This window comes from Heteronotia binoei, chromosome 2, assembly GCF_032191835.1.
Source record: "Heteronotia binoei isolate CCM8104 ecotype False Entrance Well chromosome 2, APGP_CSIRO_Hbin_v1, whole genome shotgun sequence".
NCBI classification, from domain to species: Eukaryota; Metazoa; Chordata; class Lepidosauria; order Squamata; family Gekkonidae; genus Heteronotia; species Heteronotia binoei.
The window spans coordinates 62,296,413-62,315,121 of NC_083224.1; the positions used below are offsets into that span (position 1 = coordinate 62,296,413).

At 39.9% G+C, this 18,709-nt stretch overlaps 1 protein-coding gene across 1 annotated transcript; it reads left to right on the forward strand.

The window, feature by feature from the left end:
• The first annotated feature begins 3,181 nt into the window (after positions 1–3,181).
• Positions 3,182–18,360, forward strand: BCAS2 (BCAS2 pre-mRNA processing factor). The gene is made up of 7 exons (XM_060231183.1): positions 3,182–3,337; positions 3,416–3,508; positions 6,678–6,748; positions 8,160–8,321; positions 11,976–12,026; positions 13,632–13,712; positions 17,946–18,360. Exons 1-7 carry the CDS (start codon positions 3,245–3,247, stop codon positions 18,070–18,072), a joined length of 678 nt encoding a protein of 225 aa, XP_060087166.1. The 5' UTR covers positions 3,182–3,244; the 3' UTR covers positions 18,073–18,360.
• The last annotated feature ends 349 nt before the right edge of the window (positions 18,361–18,709 follow it).

Below are 18,709 nucleotides of genomic sequence, written 5' to 3' on the forward strand. Positions count from 1 at the left end.
GGTTATGTCTAGTATATAATAATACTTGTGGCGCACTTATCTGTATTAGTACAAAAACACACACTTGCCACTAACGATTCAGAAAGTAAACATGTATTACACATGGCAAAATCTAATCTAACCTACACAGAAAGCACAGATGTTGTATTATAGACTTTAGCCTAGCTGTAACATACATAAGAGGATTATTTTACGTGAGGAAATTTTGAATAATGTAATTGCCGATCTCTGCAGTCTGAAGTGGTACAGTCCATTTTGCTCCCTTATTGCCTCTTTACTCTTCTGCATGTATAGACAGGGTCTAAGTCCTCATTTAAATAGGGCACTGACAGACAAAATATTTTATTGTGGATTTTGCAGTTTGAGATGTTACACATGCAAATCATCTATAGATGCCCAGTCACCACACCTGTACATTAGTCACATAGGGTTGCCAACATCCAGGTAGTGGCTGGAGATCTCCCACTGTTACAACTGATCTCTAGCCAACAGATCAGTTCACCTGAAAAAAATGGCTGCTTTGGAAGGTGGACTGTATGGCATTATACCCCACTGAAGTCCCTCCTCTTCCCAAATCCCATCTTCTTCAGGCTCCACCTCCAAAATTTCCAGGTATTTCCCAACCCAGAGCTGGCAGCGCTAGTATGTGATCTATTCAGACCTTAGTTTTTAGCTTATTCTAGTTCTAAAGCCCATGTGGAGTAGTGGTTAACAGCGTTTGTAGGTGGACTACTGACTAGTATGTGGAAGACCCAGACTCAAATCTCCATCTAGAGCCAGTCACACACTCTCAGCCTAACCTACCTCACAAGTTTGTGGGATGATAGCATGGAGGAGAGGAGATTAATGTAAACCACTTTGGGTTCCCATTGAGGAGAAAGGCAGGGTATAAATGAATTTATTAAAATTAAGTAAATAATTCAGATTAGAAACTCACTTCTATTATGAAAACTGCAGTTTATTTAGCATATATGTAACCCAGTATAGACCTTTTCTCAGACTGACAAATTCTGCATTCAAAGGGAAATCATGGTATTAGGAAACATTAACATTGTTTTGTATGCAAAATAACCATGAGTTTTGTGGCTTCATCAGGTGCCAAAAGAGTTTGTCATGTTGATACACATGCCATATGAAGACTACATAGTGGATTTCTGCAGTATGCTCAGGAGAACTAGGAGGTACTTTGATGTTTGTTACATAATACCAGTGAAATGCCAGTGCCGTTCCTGCATTGTTCTATATAGAAATGAATTCTGTATGGAACTTTGTTTGCTAGAACGGCTGCAGGGTTAGAGCGTCAGGCTAGGATCTCAAAGACACAAGTTCCAGTCTTCACTATGGAAGCTTGCTGAGTGAACTTGGGCCAGTCACGCACTGACAGTCTAATTTGCTTCACTGGGTGGCAAGAGGACACAATGTTGTAAGCCACTTTGGGAAATGTGGTAATTAATAATTTCATTTTTATTCTGCCCTTTAACTCTTAGCAACAGCCAGTTTAATATGTGCCTGTATTTCGCTATCTGACTTTTTAAAAGTAGGTTGTTTTAGACAATCTTGGGAAATGATGAGGCTTAGAATAGAACTGTATATTTTCTGAACAAAGTTTGAGTCCAGTGGCACCTTTAAGACCAACAGAATTTATTCAAGGAGGCATAAGCTTTCATGTGTGCACACACAATTCTTCAAATAGAATGAAATGGAAGTTACCAGTCCATACATACAGATAGAGGGTGAGCATACAGCATAATAAAAGTGTTTAGCAGATTAAAGGATCAAACAGGAATAACAAGCTTAGTTTATATGTTTACGACTTGTTTGTTTTAATTCTGTTGGGGGGGGGAACAAAGTGAAGGAAATATGTCAAAATTGGAGACTGATGGGCAGATGGAGCCTTATTTTTGGGATGCTGAGAGGAACTAACTGCAAAGTCTTAGTTAACAAGCATACTTCTGCCCAGCAATCTCCAATTTTGACATTTATTTCCTTCACTATGTTTTCCCCCTCCAGAAATAAACCCAAAGAAATGGTAACCATATAAACTCAGTTTGCTATTCCTCTTTGATTCTTGAATTTATTAAACATCACTATATTAAACATCACTATGTTGTATGCTAATTTACTGCTCACTCTCTACCTATCTGTGTAGACCGGTAAGTTCCATTTCGTTCTATTTGAAGACGTGTGTGTGCACGTGAAAGCTTATACCTTTATTAAAACTTTTGTTGATCTTAAAGGAACCACTGGAGTCAAATTTTGTTCTGCTGCAGCTTCAGACCAACAGGGTTACCCACCTGAATGTATATTTTCTACACTGCTCAAGGCCAAGGGGTGTGTGTATTAGTTTATGCCTTTTTTAAGCAATTGAATGCTTGTTTTTTTAATCCCATCACTCATGTCACAGTCTGCTTTTTGGTTCCATGGAATACAACGGCAAATCACAATCCATTAGCTCCAGCGTACGGAGTGTCCCATTCAAGTTCACAGGGTTTGCAGCTTTGCAAAATGCTCTCTAGATCCCAGAACTCCGATGACATTACGCAGTTATTTAAATCCATACTTATTTATTTAACATATTTTAACTTGCTTTTTCCCACCAAGAACATGGCCCAACTCAAAGCAGCATGTTATTGTTGTTGTTCAGTCGCACAGTCGAGTCTGACTTTTTGCGACCCCATGGACAAAGTCACGCCAGGCCCTCCTGTCTTCCACCATCCTCTGAAGTTCGCTCAAATTCATGTTTGTTACATCCGTAACGCTGTCAAATCATCTCATCTTTTGCCGTCCCCTTCTTTTGCCTTCTGTCTTTCCCAGCATCAGGATCTTCTCCAGGGAGTGCTCCCTTCTCATTTGGTGGCCAAAGTATTTGAGCTTCAGCTTCAGCATCTGACCTTCCAGGGAACAGTCTAGGTTGATTTCCCTTAGGACTGACTGATTGGATCTTCTTACAGTCCAAGGGACTCTCAAGATTCTTCTCCAACACCACAGCTCAAAAGCATCTATTCTGCGCTCGGCCTTAAGCCGAAAGCAGCGCACCAGTAATTAAAACCAATTACTATGACAACTATGCACTACTTCTGAAACTATTGGCGACACACAATACTAACCTGCAGGGGGAGCTGGAGGCTTTGCCGTGTCGTCGGAGCCTGTTTTCCCAAAACACTGGAAAGGTGAGCACGCGCAGAGGCCTTGAGCGACTGCGCATGTGTGGGACAATTAAGGGTTTGGAGGTGGGCGGTGCAAGATGGCGGGCCCGGGGCTGGTCGCTGGCGAAGTAGCTGTAGATGCTCTTCCGTATTTCGATCAAGGCTATGAGGCGCCGGGCGTGCGGGAGGCGGTGAGTGGCGAGGCGGGCTGAGGGCGCCCGGAGTCCGGCAGAGAAGCTCATCTAATCTCTGCTTGTTTGTCTGTCTAGGCCGCAGCGCTGGTGGAGGAGGAGACGCGGCGTTATCGGCCCACCAAGAACTACTTGAGTTACCTGCCCGCGCCAGACTACAGCGCCTTCGAGGTGAGGAAGGGTCAATATTCGGCTCACAAAGACGTCGCTTTGGGTGGAGGTTATGAGCCTGTTGGAGTAAGGTAGATCGAGCCAGGGAGGCCGAGTCTTGGCGTGGCCTGCTCTACACGTGCAGCAGAGTGAAGTGGTAAAGTTAGAATGATTTCTTTAAAAAAATTGTTCTTCAGGTAGAAAAATAACAATGCCAGGGAAACAGAACCTGTTGCTCTGCTTTGTATTTATGGCTAATTTTCGTTATGGGGGTACGTTCAGCTGGGTTGGTCTGAAGCAGCAGAACAAAGGTTGAGTCCAGTGGCACCTTTAAGACCAACAGTTTTATTCAAGCGATAAGCTTTCATGTGCGTGCATGCACGTTACTTCGGGTACAATTAAATGGAAATTACCTGTCCATATGTATAGGTAGGTAGAGGGCGAGCAGTAAATAAGCATACTGCATAATATAGATTTTTAACAGATTCAAGGACTAAACAGAAATAACAAGCTTAGTTTATATGGTTACCATTTGTTTGGGTTTAATTTTGGGGGGAACATAGTGAAATAAATATGTCAGAATTGGAGATTGATGGGCAGATGTATCCTTAATTGTGGAATGCTTCAAGTAGTTAACTGAGACCCTGTTGTTATGCTCCATCTGTCTCTTCTCAAGCATGAAGGCAATCTTACAGCATCTTCTTTGAACTCGGGTGAGTGGCTGTGTAGAATTATCTCCCCTGCCCCCAGGCCAGAGAAATACATCATCCAAATTACATTATATTCTACTGTTCATTATGTTACTTTACAATCTACTAGTCTAATCCATTATTCCAAATAAGAAATAAGGTCAAATAAAGAGGATGTATGGCTCTTATGGGTGATTGGTGAGAACGGAAGATTAGATTTAATTTACTATGAATCTTCTCTGAGGCAGGAGCGGGGCAGTCTGTTACCTCTGGAGTCTATCTGGAGGTAACGGACTGCCCCATTGCCTGGACCGCTGGAGAATACAGATGTAAGATCTGAATGAGGTTATCACATGTATCAAGATAAGAAACCAATATCCCTGTTCTGGGAATTCCATTGTTCTGAGTGTTGTAATAATTTGAAGCTCAGTAATTTCCCTTTCTAGTCTGTTCCTGAAGTTCCTTTGCAATAAATTATTATTAATTCAACTTAATTAATTGCCCTATCCTGGGTCAGGCTGATATACCAGTTAAAAACAGCACAATAAATCAATTAAAAATATGAAACCTCAGATGGCACCCTATAAATTTTTCTGTATCCTGGACTGCCTGGGCATCATGCTGGGACAGAGGGAGGGGGAGGAACTTGCAAAGCATCTGGGTGGGGAAAAAGAAGGTGCCAGCTGGATAACAAACCGTTGCTGCCCTCAACCCAAAGTCTAGCAGAACATCTCTGCTTTACAGGTCCTGCAGAATTATGTAAGTTTCTGCAGGGCCTTAATGTCATCTGGCAGAGAGTGCCACGAGGTCAAGGCCATGACTTAAAAGGCCCTGGCTCTGGTTGAGGACAGCCGGACCTCCCTAGGGCTAGGGATCACCAGAGCATTCTTACCTAGAGCATAGTGCTCTTGCAGGGACATACTGGAGCTTTGAGGACACCCATTGAATGTTCTGGAAGAATGAAGTGTTCTCCTGCAGGCTTCTCGGGATCGGGCCTTCTCCATTGCAGCTCCACTATTGTGGAACCAACTCCCGGAGGAGGTGCGGGCCCTGCAGTGTCTAGATCAATCCCGCAGGGCCTGCAAGACCTACCTCTTTAAAATAGCCTTCACTTAATACCGAGCCAAGAAAGATTTGCTGGATATGTTTTAGTCACTGAATTTTATAGAAGATCTGAGTCATAGCACCATAATGTTAATTTTAATACAAGTTGATTTGATGATTTAATGATGGTTTTATATAATTGTAATTATTGTGAATTATGGTTTTATTGTACATTGTATTTATATGTTGTGAGCCGCCCTGAGCCTGTCTCGGCAGGGAGGACGGGATATAAATAAAAGGTATTATTATTATTGTTCTCAGTCTTATGATTATTGATGTCAGATTTGTGTCTCTTTATCCTTTGACGTAGGGTTTGCCCAGTGTAGAGAAAGGGTATTGTCAGCATTTAATAGTATATACAATGTTAGAAGAATAGCATGCGAATAAACCTGAGATGATGTAGTTGATATTGTTAGGTCCAGTGATTGTGTTGTCTGGGTTTATGCAGCTGCAAAAATATAATCTGGGTTTATTGCAAGCTCTGGTACCAGTGTCCATGTTCAAATTAAATGTTGTATTATTATGCATGAGGAGCTGTTTGAGGGGTTGTCTGCACAAGAAAAGGTTTACCCTTCTGTACTTGTGAAACAGATCTGTCCTTATCCAGTAGAGGTTGCAAGTAGCTGATGATTAGTTCAACTGCTTCAATAACGTGACAATTAGTGGTGGTGTGTTATTGTCTCTTTGGGGCCTGTTTTGCAACAAGTTTTCTCTGGGTAGCATTCTGGCTTTGTTAATCTCTTTCTTGACTTAATCAGGTGGATACTTTAGTTCCAGAAAGGTTTGTTGTAGATCCCTCAGGTGTTCAGAATCTCTGTCTGTAGGACTGGAGCAGATATGGTTGTAGTGCAGAGCCTGGCTGTATACAGTGGATCATCTGGTATGTTTAGGTAGTGTCTGTGTTCATTGTGTATTTTTAAAGTATTGTCCAGAAATGTATTTCTTGCATAGATTGGTTCATTGTACTCTAGACAATAAAAATGTCATCAGTGTATCACAGGTATAAGAGAAGGATGAATGGGTGGGAGTTTAGGAAGTGTTGCACCAAGTCAGCCATAAAGATGTTATCATATTGTGGGGCCATGTAGATGCCTGTGGCTGTACCATTGAATTGAAAGAACAAGTTGTCACCAGATCTGAAGTGGTTATGAGTGAGAACAAAATGGCACAGTTTTGTGGCAAAGCCGGCTGTGGTGTTGTAAGAAATCATATTCCTTATAGCTTGTAATCCGTCTTGGTGTGGGATGCTGGTATACAGAGATTCCACATCCATGGTGGCTAAAATAGTATTCTGTGGAAGGCTGTTCAATTTGTATTAAAACCACCATACAAATTCAGCAATCAACATGACCAAAAGTTGTTTGTAATAACTAATTTTGCTTAATTTTTGTCTGCAGACTGAAATAATGCGAAATGAGTTTGAACGTCTAGCAGCCCGGCAGCCCTTAGAACTGCTAAGCATGAAAAGGTAACTCTAGGGGGATTATTGTTGTTGTTGTTATTTATTGGATCACCCCATCCCAGCCAAAGCTGGGCTTTGGGCAATGTACAACAATAAAAAGGATAAAATAAAATTTCGGATAAAATATTATGTCTCTTACACTCCCCGATCAGGGCTCCCTTAACACTTTCTGCTGTTCCATCCTGGTAGGGAGGGGGTAGCCTGGAGGGGCAGAAGAGTGAGGTGCCAGCTTATTACTGTCACTGTCCCTACTCAAAAGCCTGGCAGAACATCTCTGCCTTACAGGCCTTGTGGAATTGCAAAAAATTCTGCAGGGCCCTGGTATCAGGTGTTAGAGAGTTCCACCAGGTAGGAGGCCAGGATTGAAAAAGCCCTGGCTCTTGTTGAGGACAGCCGGACCTCTTTAGGGTTGGGGATCACCAATAAGTTGGTACCTGCAGAGCACAACTCTCTTCAAGGGACGTAACAGAGGAGGCGGTCCTGCAGATATGTCGGTCCCAGACTGCTCAAGGCCTTAAAGGTCAAAACCAAAACCTTGAATCTGATTCAGTACTCAACTGGAAACCAGTGTAGCTGGCGCAGCACAGGTTGAATATGTGATGTCCTTGGTGTTCCTGTCAGGACTCACGCTGCAGCATTCTGGACTCGTTGGAGCTTCCGGGTCAGATTCAGGGGTGGGCTAGCGTAAAGCGAGTTACAGTAGTTACTCTGTTGGTAAAGTAGTCATCATTTATGTTGAAAAAAGTTTAGGAAAAATCAGCACTGGGTTATTAGTATTAAATGGTTGTGTTCCAGATCTTGCATGTTTTCCATCAGCCATGATGTTAGTTCATCCTGCTGGAACAATTATTATTGGTTTTTTGTGCTTTCAAGAAATATCTTGGCCTATGTATGCTATGAAAAAAATCAGCAATTAAAAACAAATGCTGAGATTCATCATGCTAATGATTATGGAGAAGTAGGTGTTGGCTGATGCTATTGATCAGTTTGGTGTAGTGGTTAAGTGCATGGACTCTTATCTGGGAAAGCCAGATTTGATTCCCCGCTCCTCCCCATGCAATTACTGTAGTGACCTTGGGTCAGTCATAACTCTCTCAGTACTGTTCTGTTCAAGAGTAGTTCTTAAGAGAGAGCTCTCAGCCCCACTTACCTCACAGGGTGTCTCTTGTAGGGAGGGGAAGGGAAAGGAGATTGTAAGCCACTCTGGGTATAAATCCAGGCTCCTCCTCTTGAAGTTGGTGTCACAGGTGTTTGGCGCTGTTAGCTGTGAGCCAACATTGTGCTTTCACAGTATTTAAAAGGTTTAGACTGTGTAAAGTAATTTGCCTAAGCACTATGTTTGAGTCATTCATCAAAAACTAGATGAAGACTACCTGTCATATTGCTTTAAAGACTATGTTTTCTGATGCTTTAACAGGTATGAACTGCCTGCTCCCTCTTCTGGGCAGAAGAATGATATCACAGCATGGCAGGAATGTGTTAATAACTCAATGGCTCAGCTGGAGCATCAGGCAGTTCGAATTGAGAACTTGGAGTTAATGTCTCAGTATGGCTGCAATGCATGGAAAGTATATAATGAGTAAGTAGTTTCTCTCTGTCTCAAGCAATTAAAAACTTAGTTGGAAGAATTTGTATTTTCAGTTAACAGTTCTTCAGATCTTTACATTTCTTTTGTAGTAGCAGAATATGTGCTACAGATAAATTAGACAAATGATCAAGCCATTCCATGCTTTGTCATACAAGGTGTGCTCTTTACTCTCTCATCTAATGTGAAACCCCGTCTGCTTCTACGACTTGTAATTGCCACTTCTTCTGTTGGGCTATCATATCCTCAAGTTTTTTTAAAAGCATTGCATGCTGCTAATCTGTTTTACAAAAGTATAAAACTTGTTTTCTAACATCTTTAATGGGTTTTTATGCTGGAAAGGGAATGGTTATAATCCTAATAAATTATTTTACTTTTTGAGAGATGTAGTCTGATAGGTGGAACTGCCGCTGTCAATTTGCAAGGTGGTGTGAGTGTGTTCATCACTGGAAAGTTTTTGAACAGGCAGATAATCAAAGGCTTCACTACGCCTGGTGAACAAGGTCATGTTTGTTTCTGTCAAGAAAATTAAAATGCAGAACATATCAAAGTATTGGGATCCTTAGCAGGCTATAAAATTAACAGAAACAAAAAATGATAATGAAGTTTTTAATGCAGCAAGAAGAAGAGATTATAAGGAGCACAGAGTGCTTAGCAATCACCTATTAAATATTTTGGAATAAATGTGACTGAGCTAAACTGTAATCTTTCAAAAAACAACTACTAGAAAACTTAGAAATCAATGCAAGCAGTTTTATCAAGATGGAAAAAATTGGGAATCTTGTGGCTGGGAAGAATCTCTGCATTCAAAGTGAATTTGCTGCCAAAACTAAACCTTCTGTCCCAAATGTGACCCATATACATAGAAGAAAGAATATTGAAAAAGTGGTGAAGGCAGATAAACCAATTTATATGGAATGGCAAAAAACCAAGAATAAGCTTCAAAATACTGCAAGATTAGAAAAGGAGAGGTGGATTAGCAGTCCCAAATATAATATATTACCAAGCAGCAGCTCTGGTCTGAATTGTGGACTGTAGAAAAGACAAAGAATAGCAAAATCAGAATCTGCAGACCTTGATGAAGACTTACACAATTATTTATGGATTAAGAAATTAGCTACAGATATCTTAACACAAGAAAGAATTCACCTAATCAGAGATGAACTTTGAGAATATGGTTTACATGTTGGAATTTTTGGGTCCCTCATACCCTCTTATGATGTCCCAAAAGGAGCTTTTATTAACAATAACACAAGAAATAAAAATGGTTTTTTAACATATGGCATGATAAATACTCAGGGGAAAATCAAGTCTTGGCGAGATATGAAAGATGTTGTAAACATCCAATGGCTGCTATATTATCAATCACTGTGAAAACCAAAGGAGATCAGAAGCACTGAAGGTGGAGTTCTAAGAGATGCACTGAACAGCTGATTACAAAACAAAAAAAGTATTATGATGGATATGTAAGCTTTTATTCCAGCTAGAAACAGAAGGTGAACAAGTGAAAAAATGTATGATTAAGTGGATGCAAAACTTCAAAGGACAAGGTATCTATGCAACAGTGGGAACGAATATGGGGAAAAGGTAACAAATTTACAATCAGCCAGAAAGAGAAAATTGGTACAAAATGTTTTTTAGATGGTATATGATTCCAAAGGACATCGAGAAAGCAGATAAAAATGCTGGAAATGTCAAGGATGTAGATGGAACCTTCTTTCATATGTGGTGGACTTGTAAAAAGGCAAAAAGCAATTGGAAAGAAATACACCGGCAAATGCAGAACATATTAAAGTTTAAATGTCCAGTAGATATCAGGAGCATGCTATTAGGTGTTACTAATGCTCAAAGGCAGATTCCTAGAGAAACAACGTCTGGAGGAAAGAATCAACTTTTATTTGGATTGGTTCCAATATCTTCAACTAAAATACTTGTTTCACTCTCCTATTCAAGAATTATGTATTATACTGTAATTTACTTAGTAAACTTAAAGACCAACCCATACAACTTCTTTCAAATTTGTACCGAGTCCTCTTGCAATCCTCAAAAACTAGATCCCTTTGTTACCAAGTACGCTGGAACCAAGACTGTCAGAAGCAGCTAAACTCTTTTCATTGGGACAGAATATGGAACTCATATGGCCTAACAACGAAGGTTTTTAATATCAAATTTCAATTTATCAAAACAATGATGTGTTGGTACCAAACTCCCTCATTATTAAACAGGATAGATCCTGGGATAAACCTGGCTTGCTTAAAAGGGTGTGGTGAAGTTGCTACATATTTATATGGATGGTGGAACTGTCCTAATTTATCTGACTTTTGGAAACAAATTCAAAGACATATTAAACTCATTACTGGTTACTATCTTCCTTTCGAACCAGACATCTTCCTTTTACACAACTGGAAAGATCCATACCCTTAGTAAAAGCAATATTGAATTACCGTAATTAATATTCTAATAGCAGCTGCCAGACTTATAATAGCCCCAAATGGATTGACAAAACTCCTCCCTCCATTGAGCAATGGCTACTCAAACTTTGGGACTTATTCCTTCACAAACTAGCCTACAATACTTATGAATACTCAATAGATTGCTATGAACAAAGAGTTATATCAGTCTGGTTTCCCTTACTCTCATACCTGATGGAACATGAAATTTTACCTAATAATCCATCTTACTGGAGTCTGATCTATTTTTGACCTGTTAATTAACACTTTTCTTTTCTTCTTTTTTTTTTGAGGGAGGAAGGGAAGGGCTGAATTGTGCATATGTAACGTATACCTTAAATCTCAAGTTTGTGTGCTGATTTTATACTGTTCTAAATAGCGGTATTTCTTGTAATGCCTTATTTTTTTCCTCAATAAACTTGTTATTTTTTTTAAAAAAACATTACTAGAAAATGAAGAGACTAGAATTATTTATGCAGCAAAATGGAAACTAGATATCTGCCCACATTTAGAAGAATGGTAAAATAAGTTTGCTGAATATATAGTAATGGCAAAATTTACAGACTATTTGAGAAACAAGTCTATTAATGAAATTTGAGGAGAGATGGAGTGTGCATTGTGTGTACAATGCTAGCAGAAAACAAACTTAGAATGAGAAGCAGTCTAAAAATATATACTGATGGTAATGAAACAAGTAGAATTAAAATCTGTTTTAAATTTAACATTTCAAATATAAATGGGTTCTTGATATCAGATACATAATAGACTTTCCTTTGCACCTTGATATATTATTTATCTGTTAAAGTTTCTAATTAATATATATAAGTGACAAAAATATGTAATACTGAATACATTGTAACGATGAAACAAATGATGTAGTCAAAATAAATCATGAAGTTTAAAACTTAAATGTTGAATACAATCATATCCCCAACAGAAGTAAGGTTATATTTTATATATAGTACCTTAAAAATTATAATTAAGGGGATGTCAGGGAAAATATTTTCTTATACATTTTGTACTACATGAGTGTCCTTGACAAACACAATTATGTTGCATAACCCCTTTTATTTTATTTGCCTTTCCTTTTCTGTATCACCACAGTCTGTCTTAATTTTTTTTTAAATGCAGACACATGCCTTCCTTTCTCATTGTACTTGAATAATTAGTTGAACTAACAGATCTCCTTTGCTTCTAGACATTTAGTTCACATGATTGAACAGGCACAAAAGGAGCTGCAGAGTTTGAGGTAAGTTTTTCTGTTACCTTTGAACTGAAAAGAATTCTAAAAATAAGGCTTAAATAGATGAGGTTGCAGTATTTGCAAGTTGCTAGTAGAGAGTATTGTGATGTGAACAGCAAGACTTTCATGCATCCACCCACATGTTCTCCATGTGGTAGATACATGGCCACATAGAGATGAGTAGTTTAGCTATTAATATTAAGATATTCAAACATAGATAACTTTGTATAGTGTTTGAAGTTATAAAATAAAAAGTGGGAACCTGCAAGAAACGTGAGGTCTGTGGGGTGATGGCTATGGGAGCAGGAAGCCATACCAGGTTTGGGATTATGGCATGGGGGAGGGGGTAGAGAGGCAGTGATGTTGGGGGAGCTGGGAGCTTTTCATCAGCAGGGCTTCCTGCCCAGTTGCCGCTCCCCCCCCCCCCCCAAAAAAAAAATGGCCTGGCAACAAGGCAGGAAGCTGTGGTGGGCCGGGCCTGGCACCTACAATTATAACTCAGCCACTTGCCCCACAACTTCACTATTGCACTGCTGCCATTAGCAGCCACTCTTCTGGTTATCCTACAGCTTTGGTGTCACAGCAACAACTCTCCTCATCATTTCACCCATCTGCCCATGTCTTTCTCATTTGTAGGTGCTCCCAGTCCTCTTTCTCTCCCACTCTCTTTGTTGCACATCTGGCAAGAAGAGTTCATCTGCTTTGTGTCATTGTGGCCCTGATCCACAGATTTAAGTTTCCAGAGATTGGACCGCACTTGACTTTTAGAATATGAGATTAGCCAGAAATGTGCACCCTTATCAAGTGGGACAGCTAGCTGTTAGGAGATAAGTTTAGAACCTATAAATATGGGAAGCTGGATGGATTTGGAGCTTCTTCTTAGACGGAGCTCTTCGCTTGTGACCTGCTTATCTTCAGGCAAGCTATTTTTATGGACTCATTTAACTGTTCTCCTTTAATTATCTATATACAAGTAATGGATCGTATAATCTTGAGTAAGTCGGTATTAAAGATGCCTGTAGTTGTGTTGTAATAAAAAGAAAGCAAAGATTCCCTAATAGCATTACTTGTGTAGTATAATCATAACAAACCAAAACACTGAGGTGGAGCTCTTGCCAGGTATTAAATGATCAGATATAGGAATGCTAACTAGATACCTGTATCTGAATCAGACCTGACAAGAGAAATCTAGTGTTACTCATTGTAGAAATTATGTGGAAAAAAAGCTCACAAAAAATCCCTAAATCCATGTAATTAGTTTCATCTTGAATCTCGGTATATGTGCATGATGTGCCAGTTGGGGGATGGTTCAGAGGTCATATCAAACCATGGTCTAATGCTGTGTGACTGAGCCTTTTATTCCTCCTACTTCTTCATGTGGTTTGCCATCCTTGTTTGAAGGGGAGGCACAGATCTTAGTTTGCAGGCTCAGATATTAGATTTGTGCTAAAGCAGAAATTGCTGATTGATCAGAATGGCTGTCAGGTTTCAACTGTAGGCTTAAGCTTGTGGTTGTACAAGATCCTGTTCATTCCACTGGGCTGGGTCCCAGGCAGGAGCAGAGAAAGTGACTTAAGTTATTCAACTGCCCCTCCCCCCCGCTTCTTTCAGAAAACATATTCAGGATCTGAACTGGCAGCGGAAGAATATGCAACTCACCGCTGGTGCTAAACTTAGGGAGATGGAATCTACGTAAGTACCTCAAACTTCTTTCCTGCATATACTTTGCCCTTGATCTATATATTCATTTACACTTTGTAGAAATAAATCTGAAAAGTGGAGTTCCAGAACACTTGATTTTTGCAAATATTATTGCAGAAAAGATACAATTGAGTTATACTGCATGGCATGTGAAGGCACTTATGCAGATTGAAAAGCCATAATGATCTAATATAGAAATTCTTGTGAGGTATGGTTAAAGGAAAGTTTTTAACTTTCGTATGTTTTTCACACAGTACTTGATCAGGCAGAGTTAAATCAGTGTAGCATATCATAGTTTTTCTTGGGGTCTAGAATCTACAAGAGTACTACACATGTTAAAAAGTGATTTGTAAGGACATAGGATTGAGTCTTTCCCTGTTGCACATCCAAATAACCTGAAAACAGACCATTTTCTAGGAATGGGGATATTGTCCACCTCAGAAGAAGGGGTAGAGTTGCCTTCTTGCTTTTACTTTGAGGGGTGGGAGCTTGTACAGCTGCTTGTCCTCTAGTTACCTTGCTTTTAGATCACTTCAGAACACTCGCTAGGAAACATGCTCATTGATTTCTGGCTTGCAGTAATTCAGCCCTAGGCAGTCTAGTTGACTGAGTGGCTTCAGGGAGGTAGAGTCCCTGAACTACTTCAAGTATAAAATTGAATTGTTTGCATTGTTTTCTAATGGCCAAGGGTTTTAGCAGAGAAAGATTTGCATCTTTATACAATAATAGCCAGTGATGGATTTAGAAGAAGATGATGATGATATTGGATTTATATCCCGCTCTCCACTCCGAAGAGTCTCAGAGCGGCTCACAATCTCCTTTACCTTCCTCCCCCACAACAGACACCCTGTGAGATGGGTGGGGCTGAGAGGGCTCTCACAGCAGCTGCCCTTTCAAGGACAACCTCTGCCAGAGCTATGCCTGACCCAAGGCCATGCTAGCAGGTGCAAGTGGAGGAGTGGGGAATCAAACCCGGTTCTCCCAGATAAGAGTCCGCACACTTAACCACTACACCAAACTGGCTCTCCAAAATTTAAATCATGTCCCTGGACTGCTGAAGTTTGAGAACCATTTGGAAAGTGTAAACTGATCACAGCTATTACCTGGAAAGTATTGGGGTTAAACCCATAGCTATGTTTTTTATGTTATTTGTAGTCCACCTTTCTCACAAGGAGTCAAGGTGGATTACATAGAGCAAGTCAATACAATCAACAAAGTGGTATATTCAATAAACAGTGCATTAGGATTGTAGAATTCTGGAACCAACTAGATAGCTAAAATAATTGACGCATAGCATAAATATTAACATGACAAATTAAGCAGTATAAAAATTACATGGTAGAATCCTAGTTACAGTAAGCTATATAAGCAGTATAGACCACAGTCTGTAGTCATTTATTCAAGTAAACTTGTGAACCATTTTGTACGGTACAATCCTGTTACCTCTTGACTAATGCAGTTTAGTATAATTTGTGGGTGCCTTCCTGACCTCCTAATGCAGGCCATTCTATATGGTGGGGGTCACAACATAGAAAGTACATGTACGGGCAGTTGTTGATCGTACCCATTTGTAGGTTGGTTCTAGCAGAAGGCATTGAGATAAGCAAAGCTGATGTGGTGGAACATATGGGGAGAGACAGTCCCTCAGATAAGAGAGACCAAGGGTGAAGGGCTTTATATGTAGATAGATCCAAATAGACAGCCGTGTTGGTCTGAAGTAGTAGAACAAAAGAGTCGATTTTACCTTTAAGACCAACTTAGTTTTGTTCAGAACGTAAGCTTTCGTGTGCAAGCACACTTCATCAGACGAGGAATGAGGTACAGTAAGCAGAGCCACATATAGCTGTTGGGGTTTGGAAAGCCACATATAGCTGTTTGGTACAAAGTTAAAAACCAATAGCAGAATAGTAAAATTAACAAATTCAGAAAACCTTTTATCTGGGTTGCATTAGCGTGGGAAACCATAAAACAGTAACATTGTCAGAATGTGAGAATGCCTGTTAATTATTCTATTGCTAATAAACCTGGGTCAAAAAGAAGGCATTTCTTTCCCAGAAGTTTTTCCTGTCCAACTAATTTACCTTTTAATATGTAACACAAATATATACATCATTCTAGTTTGCCATTAGGACAAAATACATTAAAATATAGTGGAAGATGGGTTTAGTATATGTAATGAGTTAAACAGCCAATATCCCTTGTTTGAGTATGTCAATACAAAAGCATTATTCTGATACACTATCCTAAAAGAGAAATACATTGGAATACTGTGGATATATCGCCATACTTGCTGAAGATGGGTTTAGCATAAGATAAAAAACAAAACATCTCTGTTCAGTTCTGGGGAGGTGTTTGTTCCAAGTTTCATAATAGTTCATAATTCAGCAATTCCCCTCTCCATTCTGTTCTTGAAGTTCTGAGAGTGGGTTTAGCATCTATAATGAGATAAAAAACCAACATCCCTGTTCAGTCCTGTGGAGGTGTTTGTTCCAAGTCACATAATAATTTATAATTCAGCAATTTCTCTCTCCATTCTGTTGTTGAAGTTCCTTTGCAGTAAAACAGCTACTTTGAGGTCACCCATTGAATGCTTTGAAAGGTTAATATATAATATTATATGTGACAGTCAGTACATTAAATTGAGCCTGGTAGCAAATGGGCAGTCAGTGGAGTGTCCACAGAAGGAGAGTAATATGCATGTTCAGTCTGGCTCTCAGTAATAGCTGAGCTGTGGCTTTCTGCATCTACTGGAATGTCTCAAGTGACTTTGAAGGGAGACCAGTGTACAGTACTTTACAGTAGTCTAGTCTCAATGTATGTCTTATCCCAAGCTTCAGTTGTAACTGCCAGTTACCTTAAAGAAATAACATGCTGAGAAACATGCACACACATGGGTTGAGGGTAGGCAAATTGAAACAGATGAAAATGTATATAGATGGGGATAGCAGGTTGGTGCAAAGAAGCACAAAGAAGATTAATTCTGGAAAGAAGCTAAGACACACCATTACAGGAGGACAGTATCTTATGTACCAACTTTAATTACAGTCCATATAGCTTTTTGCTTTTGCCTGGAGGTAGCTTTTGCTGGGACAGTAATAATAATAATAAGTTTTTATTTATACCCCGCCCTCCCCGCTGAAGCAGGCTCAGGGCAGCTTACAAGACATGATATAAAATATCATGATATAACAATAAAACAAAATAGTACAGTCAATAAACAGAACAATATAAATTATACAATATATAAGTTAACATTAAAATCATCAATCTAAAAACAGTATAAAGGTGCTACCGTCGCAGTATATACAAGATGGCTTGATGATAATTCCAGGTTTATCTTAAAAGGCTAGTTGGAAGAGGGCGGTTTTGCAAGCCCTACGGAACTGGTTAAGATCCCGTAGGGCCCGCACCTCTTCTGGTAGCTGATTCCACCATTGGGGTGCCTTTATAGAGAAGGCCTGCTCCCTGGTTGTTTTTGATTTGGCCTCCTTGGGCCCAGGGATTTCCAAGAGATTTTGTGAGCTGGAACGCAGTGCTCTCTGGGGAACATATGGAGAGAGGCGGTCCCTAAGGTAGGCAGGTCCTCAGCCATATAGGGCTTTAAAGGTGATAACCAGCACCTTGTAACAAACTTGGTAGACAATTGGCAGCCAGTGCAGTTCCCGCAGCCTAGGCCACACATGTTCCCACCGAGGTAGTCCCACTAGCAGTCTGGCTGCTGCATTCTGCACTAGCTGCAGTTTCTGAGTTCGGTACAGGGGCAGCCCCATGTAGAGGGCATTACAGTAGTCTAGCCTCAAGGTGACAGTCGCATGGATCACTGTTGCCAGGTCGCGGCGTTCCAGGAAGGGGGCCAACTGCCTCGCCCACCTAAGATGGAAAAAGGCGGATTTGGCAGTGGCTGTTATCTGGGTCTCCATTGTCAAGGAAGACTCCAGCAGCACTCCCAAGCTCCTGACCTCGCGCACTGGTACCAATGGCGCCCCGTCAAAAGCTGGAAGGGAGATCCCTCCTTCCCTCCTTCTTCGCTGGATTCAATTTCAGCCTGCTCAGCTTAATCCAATCAGGACAGTGGTGTGTGTGTATCCACTGAGACCTAGCCCTATTGAGCTTCTGGTGTTGTATAGCACCAGCTGATCCTCCTTTTCATTTGTGTTTCCTTGGTATTTTATCTTTAAGGAATATTAAATAGTTATTTAAGTATTTATTTTGTTTTCTTTTCAGGTGGGTGTCTCTGGTCAGTAAAAATTATGAGATTGAACGGACCATTGTGCAACTGGAAAATGAAATCTCTCAAATTAAGCAACAACATGGAGAAGCAAACAAAGAAAATATTCAGCAAGACTTCTGAGACTTTTCTTGGTCTTCTGTTACCAGCATGGAAAAACTGAAGTAAACACATGGCCTAGATACTAATTTCTGTGTTTGTAGTGATAGGTAAATCCTCTGTGTTAGATGTTCCCTGAGCTTTACAAAAACTGACTACAGGAAGCAGAATTATTCCCTGGAAGAGTTTAACCTGGACTCGTATCCTACATTTTCTGGCATGAACATGTTGTATTTTTGCAACAGCCTTATTTAATTGTTGGATTTTTTGAAAAAAACAAAAAACCCTGAAAATAAACATTTTTCAACTTCAGCTTCTGGTAAGAACAAAGTATTACTACTTATTAAAGTAATTATGACATTATATCTACTGCCAGCTTAACTGATGGAAGGGAATGCAAGCCTTGAAGTGATACAAAGCTCACATCAAAATCAGATATAAAAAGGAAAGATAAGGCAATGGCTTTAAGTCAGGATGGTAAACTTAATTGTAATTTATGTTCTTCACAAATATGCAGATTATTCAAGCAAATATTTGTCATTGTAAGTTTCTGGGCAGCTGCATGAAATAAGAGCCAACTGAAAATAGTTTAGTGATTCTTCATAAATTCTTGTGCATTTATGAAGAGGCCGTGCTTTGATTTCTGGAATCCAGGATATTT